At 26.3% G+C, this 17516-nt stretch overlaps 3 protein-coding genes across 4 annotated transcripts; all 3 read left to right on the top strand.

Annotated features, from left to right (window-relative positions):
* Positions 1-2569: 2569 nt before the first annotated feature.
* Positions 2570-6515, top strand: LOC140676554 (odorant receptor 13a-like). The gene is made up of 6 exons (XM_072911719.1): positions 2570-2983; positions 3067-3476; positions 3604-3703; positions 4044-4145; positions 4237-4395; positions 5863-6515. The coding sequence occupies exons 1-6, from the start codon at positions 2678-2680 to the stop codon at positions 5917-5919; spliced, it is 1134 nt and encodes a 377-aa protein (XP_072767820.1). The 5' UTR covers positions 2570-2677; the 3' UTR covers positions 5920-6515.
* A 1996-nt stretch (positions 6516-8511) lies between these two features.
* LOC140662808 (odorant receptor 67c-like) lies at positions 8512-11054 on the top strand. Of its 2 annotated transcripts, none has more exons than XM_072886456.1 (6): positions 8512-8899; positions 8983-9392; positions 9526-9625; positions 9972-10073; positions 10240-10323; positions 10801-11054. In XM_072886456.1, exons 1-6 carry the CDS (start codon positions 8594-8596, stop codon positions 10855-10857), a joined length of 1059 nt encoding a protein of 352 aa, XP_072742557.1. In that variant the 5' UTR covers positions 8512-8593; the 3' UTR covers positions 10858-11054. The 2 variants fall into 2 exon arrangements, with proteins under 2 accessions (XP_072742557.1, XP_072742556.1); XM_072886455.1 differs by having other exon boundaries at positions 10165-10323; positions 10801-11053.
* Positions 11055-13580: 2526 nt separating this feature from the next.
* Positions 13581-15899, top strand: LOC140662816 (odorant receptor 4-like). The gene is made up of 6 exons (XM_072886470.1): positions 13581-13880; positions 13966-14375; positions 14510-14609; positions 15023-15124; positions 15218-15376; positions 15759-15899. Exons 1-6 carry the CDS (start codon positions 13587-13589, stop codon positions 15837-15839), a joined length of 1146 nt encoding a protein of 381 aa, XP_072742571.1. The 5' UTR covers positions 13581-13586; the 3' UTR covers positions 15840-15899.
* Positions 15900-17516: the final 1617 nt, after the last annotated feature.

The following is a 17516-nucleotide window of genomic DNA, read 5'->3' on the forward strand; positions in this document are numbered from 1 at the left end:
ATTCGTTTCAAACAGTGCTACAACTTTTATCATGTCAAAATATCTACATTATTATAAAAAAATTCTACATACCTCTCCGTTCTTCAATACAGATAAATTTTGTAATCAATATATCAATATATCACTATACTCACAATAAAGTTTAGTTCAATCCATTTAATTTCATATATATTTGTTATGGTCTGTCTCTTTTAATTTAAAAGATAAAAGGGGATGGCCACTTCCAGCTGAGACACCCTGTATATAAAACAGTGTAGACAAAAATATTTATTTATTATTACAATTATTAAATATTGCAAATATCATAGATATAAAAGTATTTTAAAAATTCATGCATACTTATTCTATTTGTAGTCTACGTTACGTATATATCATGTCTATGCATTTAATTTGCAATGTCTACTCTTTTTGCTAAAGTGTAAATATTTTCACTTTTTAACGTGACAAACATGAAATTAAAATATCACAAAGCTTATGTTTAATTATAAACACTAGGCAACAAAATTATCGCAACAAAAATGTATACCAAAATTTCACATAACTTCAGATAATCACAACTCCACAAAAAATTGTCGTATTTAAAAAATTTTTTTTTATTTTGTGTAGGTTAAAGTCTCTACTTTAACCAGTTAACTGCAAAATTTATTTTTCAAAGTTATTTAACCTAATTTTTTTTTAATTTATAGCAGGCTTACTGGTATTATAAAGAAAACATACCACTAAATGACATTTGTATTACATCTTTCTGAAATTTTGAGTTTTTATATCAAATAGTAATTTTTTATTTTACACGACGTGTATACACGTCGACCGCACCAAAACGAAGATTTGGATTGACGTGTATACACGTCGAACGCAGTTAACTGATTAAGAAGTATTTATCAGATTTCGAATTTTTCCTTCCCCCCCTCCTGTCTTTTTCTAAAGAATAAGGACGTGTTTTATCTCGGAAAATTTGCACAGTTTGACGCACTTCACGGAGTGGAATGAATTTTTTTCACAAGTATCATAATATTCATTGTAAAATTTGGACTTTTCCTTGCAAATTAAAAAAAAATTGAGATCGATACGATTTTTTTCGCGAACTTACGACGTATTAAAGTGACTATACATTTTTGTGCCTGTTACCTACAACATTAGCATTATCCGATGCGCACCACAGGGAGGTATTGGATAAATTTTTCATTTCATGTGTATGTGTGTATGCTCTGTAGGCGTGTGCGTATAACGTGTGCCGAAGACGAGGCGGAAATACACACTTTTAAAATTAAGCGCAAATATTCCTTTCCAACACACACACACACACACGCACACACACACACGCACACGCACACACACACACACACACACACGCACAGCATACACACATACACATGATGCGAAAAATCCGTCCAGCAACCTGCCCGTGGTGCGCATCGGATAATACTAATATTGCGGGTAACAGGCACAAAAATGTATAGGTCACTTTGATATGTCATAAGTCCGCGAAAAAAAATCGTATCGATCTTTTTTTATAATTTGCAAAAGAAGTCCAAATTTTACAATGATTATTACAATACATGTAAAAAAAATTCATTTCAATCCGTGAAGTGCATCACTCTGTGCAAATTTTCCGAGACAAAACACGTCCTTACTTTTGAGAAGAAGGCGGGAGGAAGGAAGGAAAAATTCAAAATCTGACAAATGATTCTTAAAGCAGAAGCTTTAACCTACAAAATAAAAAAAAATTTTTTTAAATACGACAATTTTTCGTACATTTGTGATTATCTGAAGTTATGTGAAATTTTGGTATAAATTTTTGTTGCGATAATTTTGTTGCCCTGTGTATATATAAAATTTTTACTATTTGCGTTTAATTTTTATCAAACTTTTTTGGTTAATATACAATCAAGATAATTGGTATATTCAACTAATTAAAAAAAAATAGAAAATATAAGAACTAATAATTAAAATTTTGCATGAAAAACTAAGATTAATAATGAAGAGAACAAATTACCTGGCTAACAAAATTTGTTTAACAAAACTTATACAAAAAATTGTATGGAATAAGCTTATAAGAGATAACTTATAGACCACACGCACTCACAGATCATATGCATAATATTTCTTTCTTATTTTTATATCCATATATTTCAATGATATCTTATTTCATGTTAGAATCTTTCATCAATATTGCAATGATACTTAAAGAAATTGCTATACAACGCTACAATCGCTATACATTTCAAGTTCTATCGAATTAATTATTAATTCTTCTTTCACCTAATTTTAATCAATTGCAGACAACATGCAGAGAAAAAGACCATATATCTTAAGACTCACATATTTTGCAATCGATGTTTTATATCTCACAAAGTAAAATAACAAAGCTATCAATTTAGTTTATAGCAACGCATCAATATTTTTCTTATTTATAAATAATTGCCTTACACCCATTATGTATCGATCTTAGTCTTTCTTAGTTCTCATTTTAGCAAATATTTTATAAAAATATTAAGATAATGTAACATATGTATGAAAAAGAAATTTATGGATGGTATAGTTCCTTAATAAGATATCGTTGTATATAATTCTAACATTTTACCGCACGTTCTTGAATATCGTTGTTCGACAATATGAGAGATAGATTTGCATTAAGTTAAACATTACTTACAATATACTCATATGTGTGCAGCTTATGTACGTAATCATGCAAAGAAAAATACCACTAAGAAAAGTGATTGCTATTGTAAAATTAAGTCTACTCGTTATATGGTTTTGGCCGCTATCGCAGAACGCAAATAAACGTAAAGTGTTATACATGAAATTATACCAATACGTCATTGCATTACTAACTATAGCCGCAATGGCATCGTTAATATTTGCCGTTGTAAAAAATCCGGATAATCCTGAGTTTATCATAAAATCAACATTGGGTTTGTTCCCTTGTAGTCATGTAATCTGGAATAATCTATGTCGCATAGCTACTTATCGACGACTACAAGTAACTAATATAAATATTATTTCTTGAAACGCATATTCCTTTTGCGCGTGCGTCTCCAGTTGAAATAATACAATTAATTACAGTATGTCACTTTCAAAATGGAAAATATTTACGCGCTGATCAAAGGTCATGAAGAAGCGATTGTTCAGCGAGACTACATTGATAAGTTTGCCCATTTCTACGGCTTTTGTACAATATCATTCTATATGAGCGTTTTGGCCCTCCTTGTAGGACCTATCCTGCATGACGAACCACTTCCGATAGCCGCTGAATTTCCATTCGACGCGTCTCGTCAACCGTTAAGAGCTATTACATTTATACATCAATGTGTGATTGGTCTGTTCATAGCTGGAAATTTGTGTATAAACACTTTTATGGCCCTTTTGCTCTGGTTGACATCAGCAAGATTCAAATTGTTGATTGAGGATTTACGGACAATTACAAATATCTATGATTTTATGAAGTGTATTGAGAAACATCAACAATTACTCGAGTAAAATATTAGTAGTTCTCTAAAGCAATTTGTTGAAAAAATAAAATAAATTTTTATTACCTTTAAATGTTTAGAGAAAGTAAGTACAACATCATGGAAGGTAAAATTATAAAATACAATATTTTAGGTATGCAAAAGAAGTAACACTGGTAGTTAGTCCTTTTGCATTGGGAACCATATTTTCCAGTACTTTAGCATTAATAACAACCGGCCTTATTTTTATTATAGTAAGTACATTTCATAAAATTATCACCATTCCATACGTCAAAAATAATATTTAAAAACCATCAAGAGTTATAACATTGTTATAATTATTAAGTTAAATAATAAATTACTAAGCACTTATATAAATAGTAATGGTAGATTTATAATCAAATTATAAAGTTTAGCCATATCTATATACATATAATATGTATATTTTTTAAACATGTTTTTTTTAAATATATAAGTATGCTTTTTGATAAATATATTAAATTATAATGTTTTACATTGTCCTTCTATTAAAATCATATTATCAAAATTTCTATTTATAATAACTCTCTCTTTCTATCTCGTTTGTTTAAATAGAAAGTTTCATTAGCACTGAAGTTCCAGTGTGCCTTTTTAACAGTCAGTGCATTACTAGAAGTATTTATGTACGCCTGGGCAGCGGAACATTTGATTCACATAGTGAGTTCATATATGAGATAAGTTAAATATTAATAAATAACAACGTTATCATATATACATAATTTTATTATTTCTAAATGCCTTTTTTCAGAGCAATAATATTGCACAAATAGTTTTTGAATCAAATTGGTATGATGAATCCAAATATTTTCGGAAAAATTTACAGATGATTATACTGAGAAGCCAGAAACCAATACTTGTTGCATTGCCTTGCGGCTTGCCTTCATTATCTTTACATTATTACGCATCGGTGAGATAACAATTTTAATAGTTAGAAATATTCAATAGCACACATTATCATTTAATCATTATATAATTTTTAGAAGTTATTTTAGAAGTTATCACTTGAAGTAATTTTTTCTATATATATATAAAGAAAGAAAAGAAAAAATTTTACTCTAAATTACGTTGTAGCAAAATAAAACAATAATTAAATTTTACTATTGAACGCTTAATTATAGTAATAATTATTACACTAAAAAAATTTGAAATAGGAAATTATTTATATATATTTGCATAACACTAGTCATTTCAGCATTGATTATATAATGAGTAAAAAATAAGTAGGAGAGACCGGGGTTGAAAGCAACATTTTTTAGTTTTGATGAAATAAACAAATTCTATATTTTTGTTAGAGATTTAACGTTTATTTATACGGATAAGTTAAAGATTTAGGATAAGTTTGATAGCGATAATGTGTCATTAAATATTTTGAGAAAAATGTTATGACCATGCAAAATGACCGAGCAGGGTTGTTTATTTTCTACCCCGACTTTGGGGTTAAAAGTAACAACGCTGGAGTAAGTTGTAACACAAATAGATACAAGCTGAATTATAAAATGAGAACTAACAAATAATTAAAAGTAACTTTAATTAATAATATTCAACATATTAAAAATAATCAACATAACATAAATTGTCTTTTCTTTAATTGACATAACATAAATATTATTTCTTAATCAGTAATAAACGTAACATAAATTGTTTTCTTTTTACTTAGCACAACATAACATTAGCGTCTTAATGAGATCAATTAAATGCAAATAATTAATTAAAATAAATTGTTTTAGTTTTCACTCGAAGACTCATCTGAGTAGCAGTTAAAAACACACAAAATTAACCTTATTAGATTTTTTAATACAATGCTCATGTCCCATAATTACATAATTAATTAGGTATGTTGATTTATACATACAATATTTCGTGTTGGAGTAAATTGTAACATGTTACAATTTACCCCAACGGCATATTACTTCTAACCCCAAAATACGATACATTCTAAACTAAAGTATTTATATTAAAAACGTTTAAAATATAATGAAATGGCAACATATATTTGTGTACCGATTAACTCATAAGATATGAAGAAAAAATAATTGCTGATAAAGTGTAAAATTTACAAATAAATCCAAAAAAATATCATTGAAACTTATTTACTCACATGATGTGTAGTTATCTCGTACACAACACTCGTTAATAGAGTAGCACTAGAAGCAACTATAATAATGGCAGCGTAACACTGGTAAACAAGTATTTGACTCGTTTTGTTTTAATGATATCTCTTTTCTTTACAAAGTTATCAGCCGTGTTACAACCTACTCCTGTTACTTTCAACACCGGTCTACATATATAAGTATATATTTTTCCAAAAAAAATTTGCACATATAACTTTTTAACGAGAAAAGAAAGTATATTTTTAATATGATAAATGTTCCAGTATCTCTCAACTATATTCTCCTACTTTACTACAATACGAATAATGTTTGAAGAGTAATAAGATGTAACCTAAACAGATTGGTGTATTTAATGAAGCTTTAATATTCGTAGTTACTTTAGATGTAATGTGTTTATTATTGCTTTCGGGGCAATTGAAAAAAACCTAAAACGTTTAGCGTTAATATATTTTATGTAACTTGGAATTCTAACTTTATTTTAATTTCATGAAGCACTAATTATCGTGTATTGGTTTTAATTGATCTACTCCATTGTGTTAATTAATCCTTTTTATTAATTTATGATGACTTGGCGACTTATTCTGACGTAACATCATATTAATAATATGAATATAAGTCCGTTATTATGTTTTATTTCATTTTTGTTACAATTTTTAATAAAGTAAGTATTTGTAAGTCTAAGTTTATGCAACATTTTTTTTTGTTTCAACTTGTAAAACATACTGATACAGTTTGCTAAAAAAAATCTGAAATGCCTGTATTTAAGGAAAGTTTGAAAAGAATTATTCTTAATACGAAAAAGACGTAATTTTTATTTTCTTTTTTTTTATTTTTAAGTAATATTGTTACAAAAGCAAAAGCTTAAAGTTATAAATTATAGTCAAAATAATTGTCGGGCAATTGTGATGTTATAATGTTGATGATCATCTTTATCTGACCACTAATGTAACACAAAAAATATTATGTATGCAGTTGTAAACATTAAATACACGTATATAACAATTACTTACTTCGAAAAATATCTATTAATGATTTTGTTATAAATATGAGAATTAAAATTAATTGATTTTAACCTCACACATTTCCTTATATGTATATGATATAAATGTAATTTTGAATTATAACTTAGTTTAATTTTAAGGCAATCCGTCTTTTATGTATTATTTTTGTATATATGAATTTTCTTAATATTTCTCTTTTTTATTGTGTTTTATTGTCTTGTTCTAACTTTCTCTTATCAAGAGATAAAATTCTTCCACTTGAAATCTCTGAAAGATTCGATAATAAGAAGTAAAGAGATCGAACAGGTAAAATCTACGGGTTACTGAGAGATTGTGCTCATATGTATGGAATCATCAATTAGCTTTAATTAATCATCTTGATACGGTTTTAATCTAGGTCGCGTGCGTATTTTTCAAAATATAATTATATAAATGCAATATATTTCTTTCTCTGTTAAGAAAATCATAATTCACGAACATTAAGAAAATAAATCGAGATTAATAAAATTATCATTTATTCTGTATATATCTGGTTCAGATTAAACATGCTTTGATGAAATTATTACATGTATACGATGAGATATGATGTTGTGCGCTTAAACTCGATAGGCAAAATAACGTTTTATATCAGTATCTACAACAGAAATCGAGAAATATATAATAAATAAACTAATAAATATAATTTATGTTTTGGTTTTCTCTTTTAAGAAGCACATATTTCCTTCTAAAATATATATATATATAATACACCTTAGATATTGCGAGGAAATTTCAACTTATTTATTATTTTAAATTTATATTTTGTCAAAAAAAGATTTATTGCAAAGATACTGTAAAAAACGTTTCTACTTATTAAACTTAAACGCGCAACATTTTCACGAATATTTCATAATAATCTCACTAATGTCACACACAAAACGATAATTTGTCGAATATTAATCTAGTTTTTGCTCTATATATATATGTTATAATATTCTTAGTCTATCACAAAAAATTATTTTCTGCGAAATTAACGCACTAATATCTGCGTTTGGTTCTTAATCACTCAATTTTCTAATTTGCTTGTTTGTAAAATTTAAGATGTTCTGCAAAAAACTATATCACTATTTTATTTTTATTCTAATAATAAATATAGAAATATCGTTGATATATACTGTTACAAATTATCTTGACGTACCTACTACTATTTTAATAGAGTTAGTATACCATTAGTAATATTAATTGTAAGAAAAAATAGAAAATATAAGAACTAATAATTAAAACTTAGTATCAAAAAGATTAATAATAAAGAGTAGAACAAATTACCTGTCTAACAAATTTCGTTTAACAAAACTTATAGAAAAAATTGTATGGAATAAACTTATAAGAGGTAACTTATATACTACACGCACTCATAAACCATATGCATAAAATTTTTTTTCTTATTTTCATATCCATATATTTCAATTATATCTCATTTTATGTTAGAATTCTTTATCAATGTTGCAATGGTACTTAAAGAAATTGCTATATAACGCTAGATAACTACAATCACTATACATTTCAAGTTCTATCGAATTAATTATTAATACTTCTCTGCCACCTAATTTTAGTAAATACAGACAATATGCAGAGAAAAAGACCATATATCTTAAGACTATCACATATTTTGCAATCGATGTTTTATATCTCACAAAGTAAAATAACAAAGCTATCAATTTATAGCAACGCATCAATATTTTTCTTATTTATAAATAATTGCCTTACACCCATTATGTATCGATCTTAGTCTTTCTTAGTTCTCATTTTAGCAAATATTTTATAAAAATATTAAGATAATGTAACATATGTATGAAAAAGAAATTTATGGATGGTATAGTTCCTTAATAAGATATCGTTGTATATAATTCTAACATTTTACCGCACGTTCTTGAATATCGTTGTTCGACAATATGAGAGATAGATTTGCATTAAGTTAAACATTACTTACAATATACTCATATGTGTGCAGCTTATGTACGTAATCATGCAAAGAAAAATACCACTAAGAAAAGTGATTGCTATTGTAAAATTAAGTCTACTCGTTATATGGTTTTGGCCGCTATCGCAAAATGCAAATAAACGTAAAGTGTTGTACATGAAATTATACCAATACGTCATTACATTACTAACTATAGCCGCAATGGCATCGTTGATATATGCCGTTGTAATAAATCCGGTTGATCCTGAGTTTGTCATAAAATCAACATTGGGTTTGTTTCCTTGTTGTCATGTAATCTGGAATAATCTATGTCGCATAGCTACTTATCGACGACTACAGGTAATTAATATAAATATTATTTCTTGAAACGTATATTTATTTTGCGCGTGCTATCTCAGTTGAAATAATACAATTAATTACAGTATGTCACTTTCAAAATGGAAAATGTTTATGCGCTGATCAAAGGTCATGAAGAAGCGATTGTTCAGCGAGACTACATTGATAAGTTTGCCCATTTTTACGGCTTTTGTACAATATCGTTCTATATAAGCGTTTTGGCCCTCCTTGTAGGACCTATCCTGCATGACGAACCACTTCCGATAGCCGCTGAGTTTCCATTCGACGCGTCTCGTCAACCGTTAAGAGCTATTACATATATACATCAATGTGTGATTGGTCTGTTCATAGCTGGAAGTTTGTGTATAAACACTTTTATGGCTCTTTTGCTCTGGTTGACATCAGCAAGATTCAAATTGTTGATCGAGAATTTACGGACAATTACAAATATCTATGATTTTATGAAGTGTATTGAAAAACATCAACAATTACTCGAGTAAAATATCATTAGTTCTCTAAAGCAATTTGTTGAAAATATAAGAGGAAAATTGTTATTACGTACCTTTAAATGTTTAGAGAAAATAAGTATAACATCATGAAAGATATAATTATAAAATGCAATATTTTAGGTATGCAAAAGAAGTAACACTGGTAGTTCGCCCTTTTGCAATGGGAACTATATTTGCCAGTACTTTAGCATTAATAACAATCGGCCTTATTTTTATTATAGTAAGTACATTTCATATAATTATCACCATTCCATACGTCAAAAATAATATTTAAAAACCATCAAGAGTTATAACATTGTTATAATTATTAAGTTAAATAATAAATAACTACACACTTATATAAATAGTAATGGTAGATTTATAATCAAATTATAAAGTTTAGCCATACCTATATACATATTACATATAACATATATATTTTTTAAACATGTTTTTTTAAATATATAAGTATGCTTTTTGATAAATATATTAAATTATAATGTTTTACATTGTCCTTCTATTAAAATCATATTATCAAAATTTCTATTTATAATAACTCTCTCTTTCTATCTCGTTTGTTTAAATAGAAAGTTTCATTAGCACTGAAGTTCCAGTGTGTCTTTTTAACAGTCAGTGGATTACTAGAAGTATTTATGTACGCGTGGCCAGCGGAACACTTGATTCACATAGTGAGTTCATATATGAGATAAGTTAAATATTAATAAATAACAACGTTATCATATATACATAATTTGGTTATTTCTAAATGCCTTTTTTTAGAGCAATAATATTGCACAAATAGTTTTTGAATCAAATTGGTATGATGAATCCAAATATTTTCGGAAAAATTTACAGATGATTATACTGAGAAGCCAGAAACCAATACTTGTTGCATTGCCTTGCGGCTTGCCTTCATTATCTTTACATTATTACGCATCGGTAAGATAGCAATTTTAATAGTTAGAAATATTCAATAGCATACATTATCATTTAATCATTATATAATTTTTTGAGGTTATTACTTGAAGTAATTTTCTCTCTCTCTCTCTCTCTCTCTCTCTCTCTATATATATATATATATATATATATATATATATATATATATATATATATATATATAAAGAAAGAAAAGAAAAAATTTTACTCTAAATTACGTTATAGCAAAATAAAACAATAATTAAATTTTACTATTGAACGCTTAATTATAGTAATAATTATTACACTAAAAAAATTTGAAATTGGAAATTATTTATATATATTTGCATAACACTATTCATTTCAGCATTGATTATATAATGAGTAAAAAATAAATACATATATAAGTATATATTTTTCCAAAAAAAATTTGCACATATTTACACATATAACATTTTGACGAAAAAAAGAAGTATATTTTTAATATGATAAATGTTCCAGTATCTCTCAACTATATTCTCCTACTTTACTACAATACGATTAATGTTCGAAGAGTAATAAGATGTAACATGAACACATTAGTGTATTTAATATTCGTAGTTTTAATATTCGTAGTCACTTTAGATGTAATGTGTTTATTATTGTTTTCGGGGCAATTGAAAAAAACCTGAAACATTTAGCGTTAATATATTTTATGTAATTTAGAATTCTAACTTTATTTTAATTGCATAAAGCACTAATTATCACGTATTGGTTTTAACTGATCTACTCTATTGTGTTAATTAATTCTTTTTATTAATGTATGATGATTTGGCAACCTATTCTGACGTAACATCATATTAATAATATGAATATAAGTCCGTTATTATGTTTTATTTCATTTTTGTTACAATTTTTAATAAAATAAGTATTTGTAAGTCTAAGTTTATGTAACATGTTTTTTGTTTTAACTTGTAAAATATACTGACACAATTTGCTAAAAGAATCTGAAATACCTGTATTTAAGGAAAGTTTGAAAAGAATTATTCTTAATACGAAAAAGACGTAATTTTTATTTTCTTTTTTTTTATTTTTAAGTAATATTGTTACAAAAGCAAGAGCTTAAAGTTATAAATTATAGTCAAAATAATTGTCGGGCAATTGTGATGTTATAATGTTGATGATCATCTTTATCTGACCACTAATGTAACACAAAAAATATTATGTATGCAGTTGTAAACATTAAATACACGTATATAACAATTACTTACTTCGAAAAATATCTATTAATGATTTTGTTATAAATATGAGAATTAAAATTAATTGATTTTAACCTCACACATTTCCTTATATGTATATGATATAAATGTAATTTTGAATTATAACTTAGTTTAATTTTAAAGCAATCCGTCTTTTATGTATTATTTTTGTATATATGAATTTTCTTAATATTTCTCTTTTTTATTATGTTTTATTGTCTTGTTCTAACTTTCTCTTATCAAGAGATAAAATTCTTCTACTTGAAATCTCTGAAAGATTCGATAATAAGAAGTAAAGAGATCGAACAGGTAAAATCTACGGGTTACTGAGAGATTGTGCTCATATGTATGGAATCATCAATTAGCTTTAATTAATCATCTTGATACGGTTTTAATCTAGGTCGCGTGCGTATTTTTCAAAATATAATTATATAAATGCAATATATTTCTTTCTCTGTTAAGAAAATCATAATTCACGAACATTAAGAAAATAAATCGAGATTAATAAAATTATCATTTATTCTGTATATATCTGGTTCAGATTAAACATGCTTTGATGAAATTATTACATGTATACGATGAGATATGATGTTGTGCGCTTAAACTCGATAGGCAAAATAACGTTTTATATCAGTATCTACAACAGAAATCGAGAAATATATAATAAATAAACTAATAAATATAATTTATGTTTTGGTTTTCTCTTATAAGAAGCACATATTTCCTTCTAAAATATATATATATATATATATATATATATATATATATATATATAATACACCTTAGATATTGCAAGGAAATTTCAACTTATTTATTATTTTAAATTTATATTTTGTCAAAAAAAGATTTATTGCAAAGATACTGTAAAAAACGTTTTTACTTATTAAACTTAAACGCGCAACATTTTCGCAAATATTTCATAATAATCTCACTAATGCCACACGCAAAACGATAATTTGTCGAATATTAATCTAGTTTTTACTCTATATATATCTGTTATAATATTCTTAGTCTATCACAAAAAAATTATTTTCTGCAAAATTAACGCACTAATATCTGCGTTTGGCTCTTAATCACTCAATTTTCTAATTTGCTTGTTTGTAAAATTTAAGATGTTCTGCAAAAAACTATATCACTATTTTATTTTTATTCTAATAATAAATATAGAAATATCGTTGATATATACTGTTACAAATTATCTTGACGTACCTACTACTATTTTAATAGAGTTAGTATACCATTAGTAATATTAATTGTAAGAAAAAATAGAAAATATAAGAACTAATAATTAAAACTCAGTATCAAAAAGATTAATAATGAAGAGTAGAACAAATTACCTGTCTAACAAATTTCGTTTAACAAAACTTATAGAAAAAATTGTATGGAATAAACTTATAAGAGGTAACTTATACACTACACGCACTCATAAACCATATGCATAAAATTTTTTTTCTTATTTTCATATCCATATATTTCAATTATATCTCATTTTATGTTAGAATTCTTTATCAATGTTGCAATGGTACTTAAAGAAATTGCTATATAACGCTAGATAACTACAATCACTACATTTCAAGTTCTATCGAATTAATTATTAATACTTCTCTGCCACCTAATTTTAGTAAATACAGACAATATGCAGAGATAAAAATTATATATCTTAAGACTATCATGTATTTTGTTCAATCGATATTTTATATCGTAGTAGAATAGCAAAATTATACATCATTTAGTTCGTAGCAATGCATGAATATTTATCTTTATATCAAAAATAGTTGATATGCCTTATATACAACTATATATCGACTTTACTCCTTGTAAGTTTTTATTTTATTGCATATTTTATAAAAATATTATTGAGATAATGTATCATATGTATGAAAGAAAAATTTATGAGATGGTATAGTTCTTTAATACGATTTCGCTGTATATAATTCTGACATTTCCCCGCAATTTTCTTGAATATCGTTATTCGACAACACAAGAGATAGGTTTGCATTAAACACTGTTTGCAATATACTCAAATGTGTATAGCTTATATACGTGAACATGCAAAAAAAAATAACGTTAAGAAAAACAATTGCTATTGTAAAGTTGAGTTTATTCTTTATATGGTTTTGGCCCCTACCGCAAGATGCAAGTAAACGCAAAGTGTTATGCATGAAGTTGTATCAATACGTTTCTATATTACTAACTATAGCTGTAATAGCATCGATGACATATGCTCTTATTAAAAATCTGGATGATCCTGAACTTGTCATAAAATCATCATTGGGTTTATTCCCTTGTAGTCATGTAATCTGGAATATTCTATGTCACATAGCTATTTATCAACGACTGCAAGTAATTAAGATATTATTTCTTAAAGATTTAACGCATGTTCCTTTCGTGCGTGCGTTCTCAGCTGGAATAACACAATTAATTGCAGTGTGTCACTTTCAAAATGGAAAATGCTTGCGCGCTAATCAAAAGTCATGAAGAAGCGATTGTTCAACGAGACTATATTGATAAGTGTGCTCACTTCTATGGCTTTTGTATAACATTGTTCTATATGAGCCTCTTCGCGCTTTTCGTAGGACCTATCCTGTTGGATGAACCGCTTCCGGCACCGGCTGATTTTCCATTCGATGCGTCTCGTCAACCATTAAGAGCTATTACGTATATACACCAAATTGTGGTTGGCCTATTAATAGCTGCACACTTATGTGTAAACGCTTTTATGGCTCTTTTGCTCTGGTTGGTATCAGCAAGATTTAAATTGTTGATTGAGGATTTACGAACAATTACAAGCATCTACGATTTCATGAAGTGTATCCAAAAACATCAACAATTACTCGAGTACGTTATCATTATTTCTCTAAAATAATTTGCAAAAATACTAAAGATAAAGTTTTATTACATATCTTTAAATGTTTAGAGACAATAAGTGTAACATCATGTATAAGATAAAATTATAAAATGTAATATTTTAGATATGCAAAAGAAGTAACTCTTGCAGTTCGTCCTTTTGCATTGGGAACCGTATTTTTCAGTACCGTATCATTAATAGTATTCGGCCTTATTTTTATTACAGTAAGTATATTTCATAAAATTATTATTGTTTTATGTCAAAAATATTATTTAAAAACCATCAAGCGTTATAACATTGTTATAATTATTAAGTTAAATAATAAATAACTAAGCACTTATATAAATAATAATAGTAGATTTTAATTAAAATATAGAGTTTAATTACATATTTATGTAATATGTATATTTTTTAAACATTATTTTTTTAAACACATTAACATCCGCGCATGGCTCTCACTGCCAGTTATAGTTATATGTTTGTAAATATTGGAACCGTATATATTTCGAATTATTATTTTTTTTAATATATATCTTATAGTAGTATACGCTTTTTGATAAGTATAGAATAATAAAAACATATTATTAAAATTTCTTTTTACAATAATTCTCTTTTTCTACTTTGTTTATTTGAATAGGGAGTTTCATTAGCATTGAAGATCCAATGTGTCTTTTTAGCAGTCAGTGCATTATTAGAAGTATTTATGTATGCGTGGCCAGCGGAACACTTGATTTACATAGTAAATTAATTTACATATGAGATAATATGAATATTAATAAATAATGACGTTACATGTATAAGTAATTTTATCATTTTTGAATGTCTTTCTTAGAGTAATAATATTGCACAAATAGCTTTTGAAACAAATTGGTATGAAAAATCCGAAAGTTTTCGAAAGAATTTACAAATGATTATACTAAGAAGCCAGAAACCAATACTTGTTGTATTACCTTGCGGTTTGCCTTCGTTATCTCTACATTATTACGCATCGGTGAGATAGCAATTTTAATAGTTAGAAATATTTAATAGCACACATTATCATTTAATCATTATATAATTAGAAGTTATTACTTGAGATATTTCTCTCTAAATAAAAAAAAAGAAACATTTTTTTCTAAATTATATTATAACAAAATAAAGCAGTAATTAAATTTAACTATTTAACGCTTAATTATAGTAATAATTATTATATTAAAAGAATTAGAAATACAAAATTGTTTATATATATCTGTATAATAGTAACTCATTTCAGCTTTGATTAATAAATACGAAACAAATACCTACTTTTCCAAAAAAAATTCACATACATATGCACATTATAGTACTTTTTTTACAAAAAATATATACCTTTTTTAATATGGTAAATGTTCCAGTATCTTTCAACTATATTCTCCTACTTCACTACAATGCGAATAATGTTCGAAGAGCAAAAAGATGGAGCAGGAAGAAATTAGCGTATTTTGATGAAGCTTTAAAAAAATGTTTTTCTGCACTATAAATATGTATATATTATTAAATATAATTCTTATTTGATCAAAAAGAAGAAGAAAAAAAGAGGTTTAATTTTGATTTAGATTAAATTTAATTTTTTAGTATTAATAATTTTCTATATACTATAAAATATATAATAATGTACAAAATATCGAAAAATTTATATTTATTTTTAAATATATAGGGTGTTTTAGCTTTTTTCCATCAAACTGTACAGTGGTATAGCTAGAGAGGGGGTTATGAGAACTCGAGCCTTTCCCAAGACTTCAAGTTAATGACAAAAATCCCAAGAAAAAAATTTGTAATTTTCAATAAAAAATAAACGGTAGTCCCTAAAGATACAGAAATATGTTGGAATTCCCGCCCTTCTCAAAAAAAGATCTGGCTACACCTCTGAAACTGTGTCAGTATATTTTGTTTTTGAGTAGAAATAATAAAAAAATATAAACACGTTATATAAATATACTCTTGTATTCTGAGCTTATATTTATTATTAAATGTGTTTCTAAATATGTATATGCAAACATGTATAAAAAGTCATTTAAAGACACATTTATCGAATGTATGATATGTCCTTAATCTTAGTTTTTTTATCGTGTTGTTTGTCTTGTTTTTAATCTTTCTATTATTGAATAGAAAAATTGTCTCATTCTCTAAAATCTCTGAAAATTATAAGAAATAAGAATTGAAATCAAACTTTGGATCTACAGATCAAAGATTGCTCTCACATTACATGAAGTCATTAGTCATTTTTAATCTTAATACGGTTTTAATTCAGCTCGCGTGCATGTGTTAGTATTTTTCAAAATATACTTATTTAAGTGCAATAAATTTCTGTTCTTAAATCATAACTTACGAATAGTAGGAAAATATATTAAGATTAATAAAAATTTCATATATTGTTTTATTGCAATAAAACATTATTTATCTATTTCTGCATACATCTGTTTCATACTAAACATGCAAAATTATTATTACATATACTTGAGATATGATGTGATGCGTTCAAGCTCAATAGAAGAAACGTCTTTTTGCAGTACCTATGACAGGAATCAAAAAATACTTAAAGTAACAAATAAACTAATAAATATAATTTACGTTTGATCTTGTATAATAGCAAAAATATGCATATAATACACTTTAGAATACTATAAGGAAATTTCAAATCATTTATTAATTTAAATTTATATTTTTGTCAAAAAGGTTATTGCCAATATTGTAAAAAATGGTTTCATTTATAAAATGGGTAATCTCTATCGCAAAATTAATCTTATGCTCAATATGGAGTTGGTCGTTGTCAAAAAAATTATCGAAGTTTAAGAACTTCTACTAAAAACTGTATCATTATATTTCATTGTCAGTATTATTTTGATAATAGGTGTAAAAGGTGTATTGTTAGTATATGCTTTCACAAAGAGAGAGAGAGAGAGAGAGAGAGAGAGAGAGAGAGAGAGAGAGAGAGCATCTTGACAAACATACTTTAATAAGGGGTATGGGGTAAATATTTTAACTCTGTTAAATGTCAATTAATTTTTCCAATTTTTAAGTATATATTTATCTTATTTTATTCTCTATATAAATGCCTTCTATATATAATAATCGTATAATATTAAATATATAACATAATGTACGTATACATA

This window comes from Anoplolepis gracilipes, chromosome 2 (assembly GCF_047496725.1).
Source record: "Anoplolepis gracilipes chromosome 2, ASM4749672v1, whole genome shotgun sequence".
Classification (NCBI taxonomy): domain Eukaryota; kingdom Metazoa; phylum Arthropoda; class Insecta; order Hymenoptera; family Formicidae; genus Anoplolepis; species Anoplolepis gracilipes.

Coding starts and splice junctions, on each gene's coding strand:
- LOC140662816 (XM_072886470.1), top strand. CDS start 13,587: ATGCAAAAAAAAATAACGTTAAGAAAAACAATTGCTATTGTAAAGTTG. Junction 15,125..15,217: donor CGGAACACTTGATTTACATA/GTAAATTAATTT, acceptor TGTCTTTCTTAG/AGTAATAATATTGCACAAAT. Junction 15,377..15,758: donor CTCTACATTATTACGCATCG/GTGAGATAGCAA, acceptor TAAATGTTCCAG/TATCTTTCAACTATATTCTC.
- LOC140662808 (XM_072886455.1), top strand. CDS start 8,594: ATGTACGTAATCATGCAAAGAAAAATACCACTAAGAAAAGTGATTGCT. Junction 9,393..9,525: donor AAACATCAACAATTACTCGA/GTAAAATATCAT, acceptor GCAATATTTTAG/GTATGCAAAAGAAGTAACAC. Junction 10,074..10,164: donor CGGAACACTTGATTCACATA/GTGAGTTCATAT, acceptor GCCTTTTTTTAG/AGCAATAATATTGCACAAAT.
- LOC140676554 (XM_072911719.1), top strand. CDS start 2,678: ATGTACGTAATCATGCAAAGAAAAATACCACTAAGAAAAGTGATTGCT. Junction 3,477..3,603: donor AAACATCAACAATTACTCGA/GTAAAATATTAG, acceptor ACAATATTTTAG/GTATGCAAAAGAAGTAACAC. Junction 3,704..4,043: donor CCGGCCTTATTTTTATTATA/GTAAGTACATTT, acceptor TTGTTTAAATAG/AAAGTTTCATTAGCACTGAA.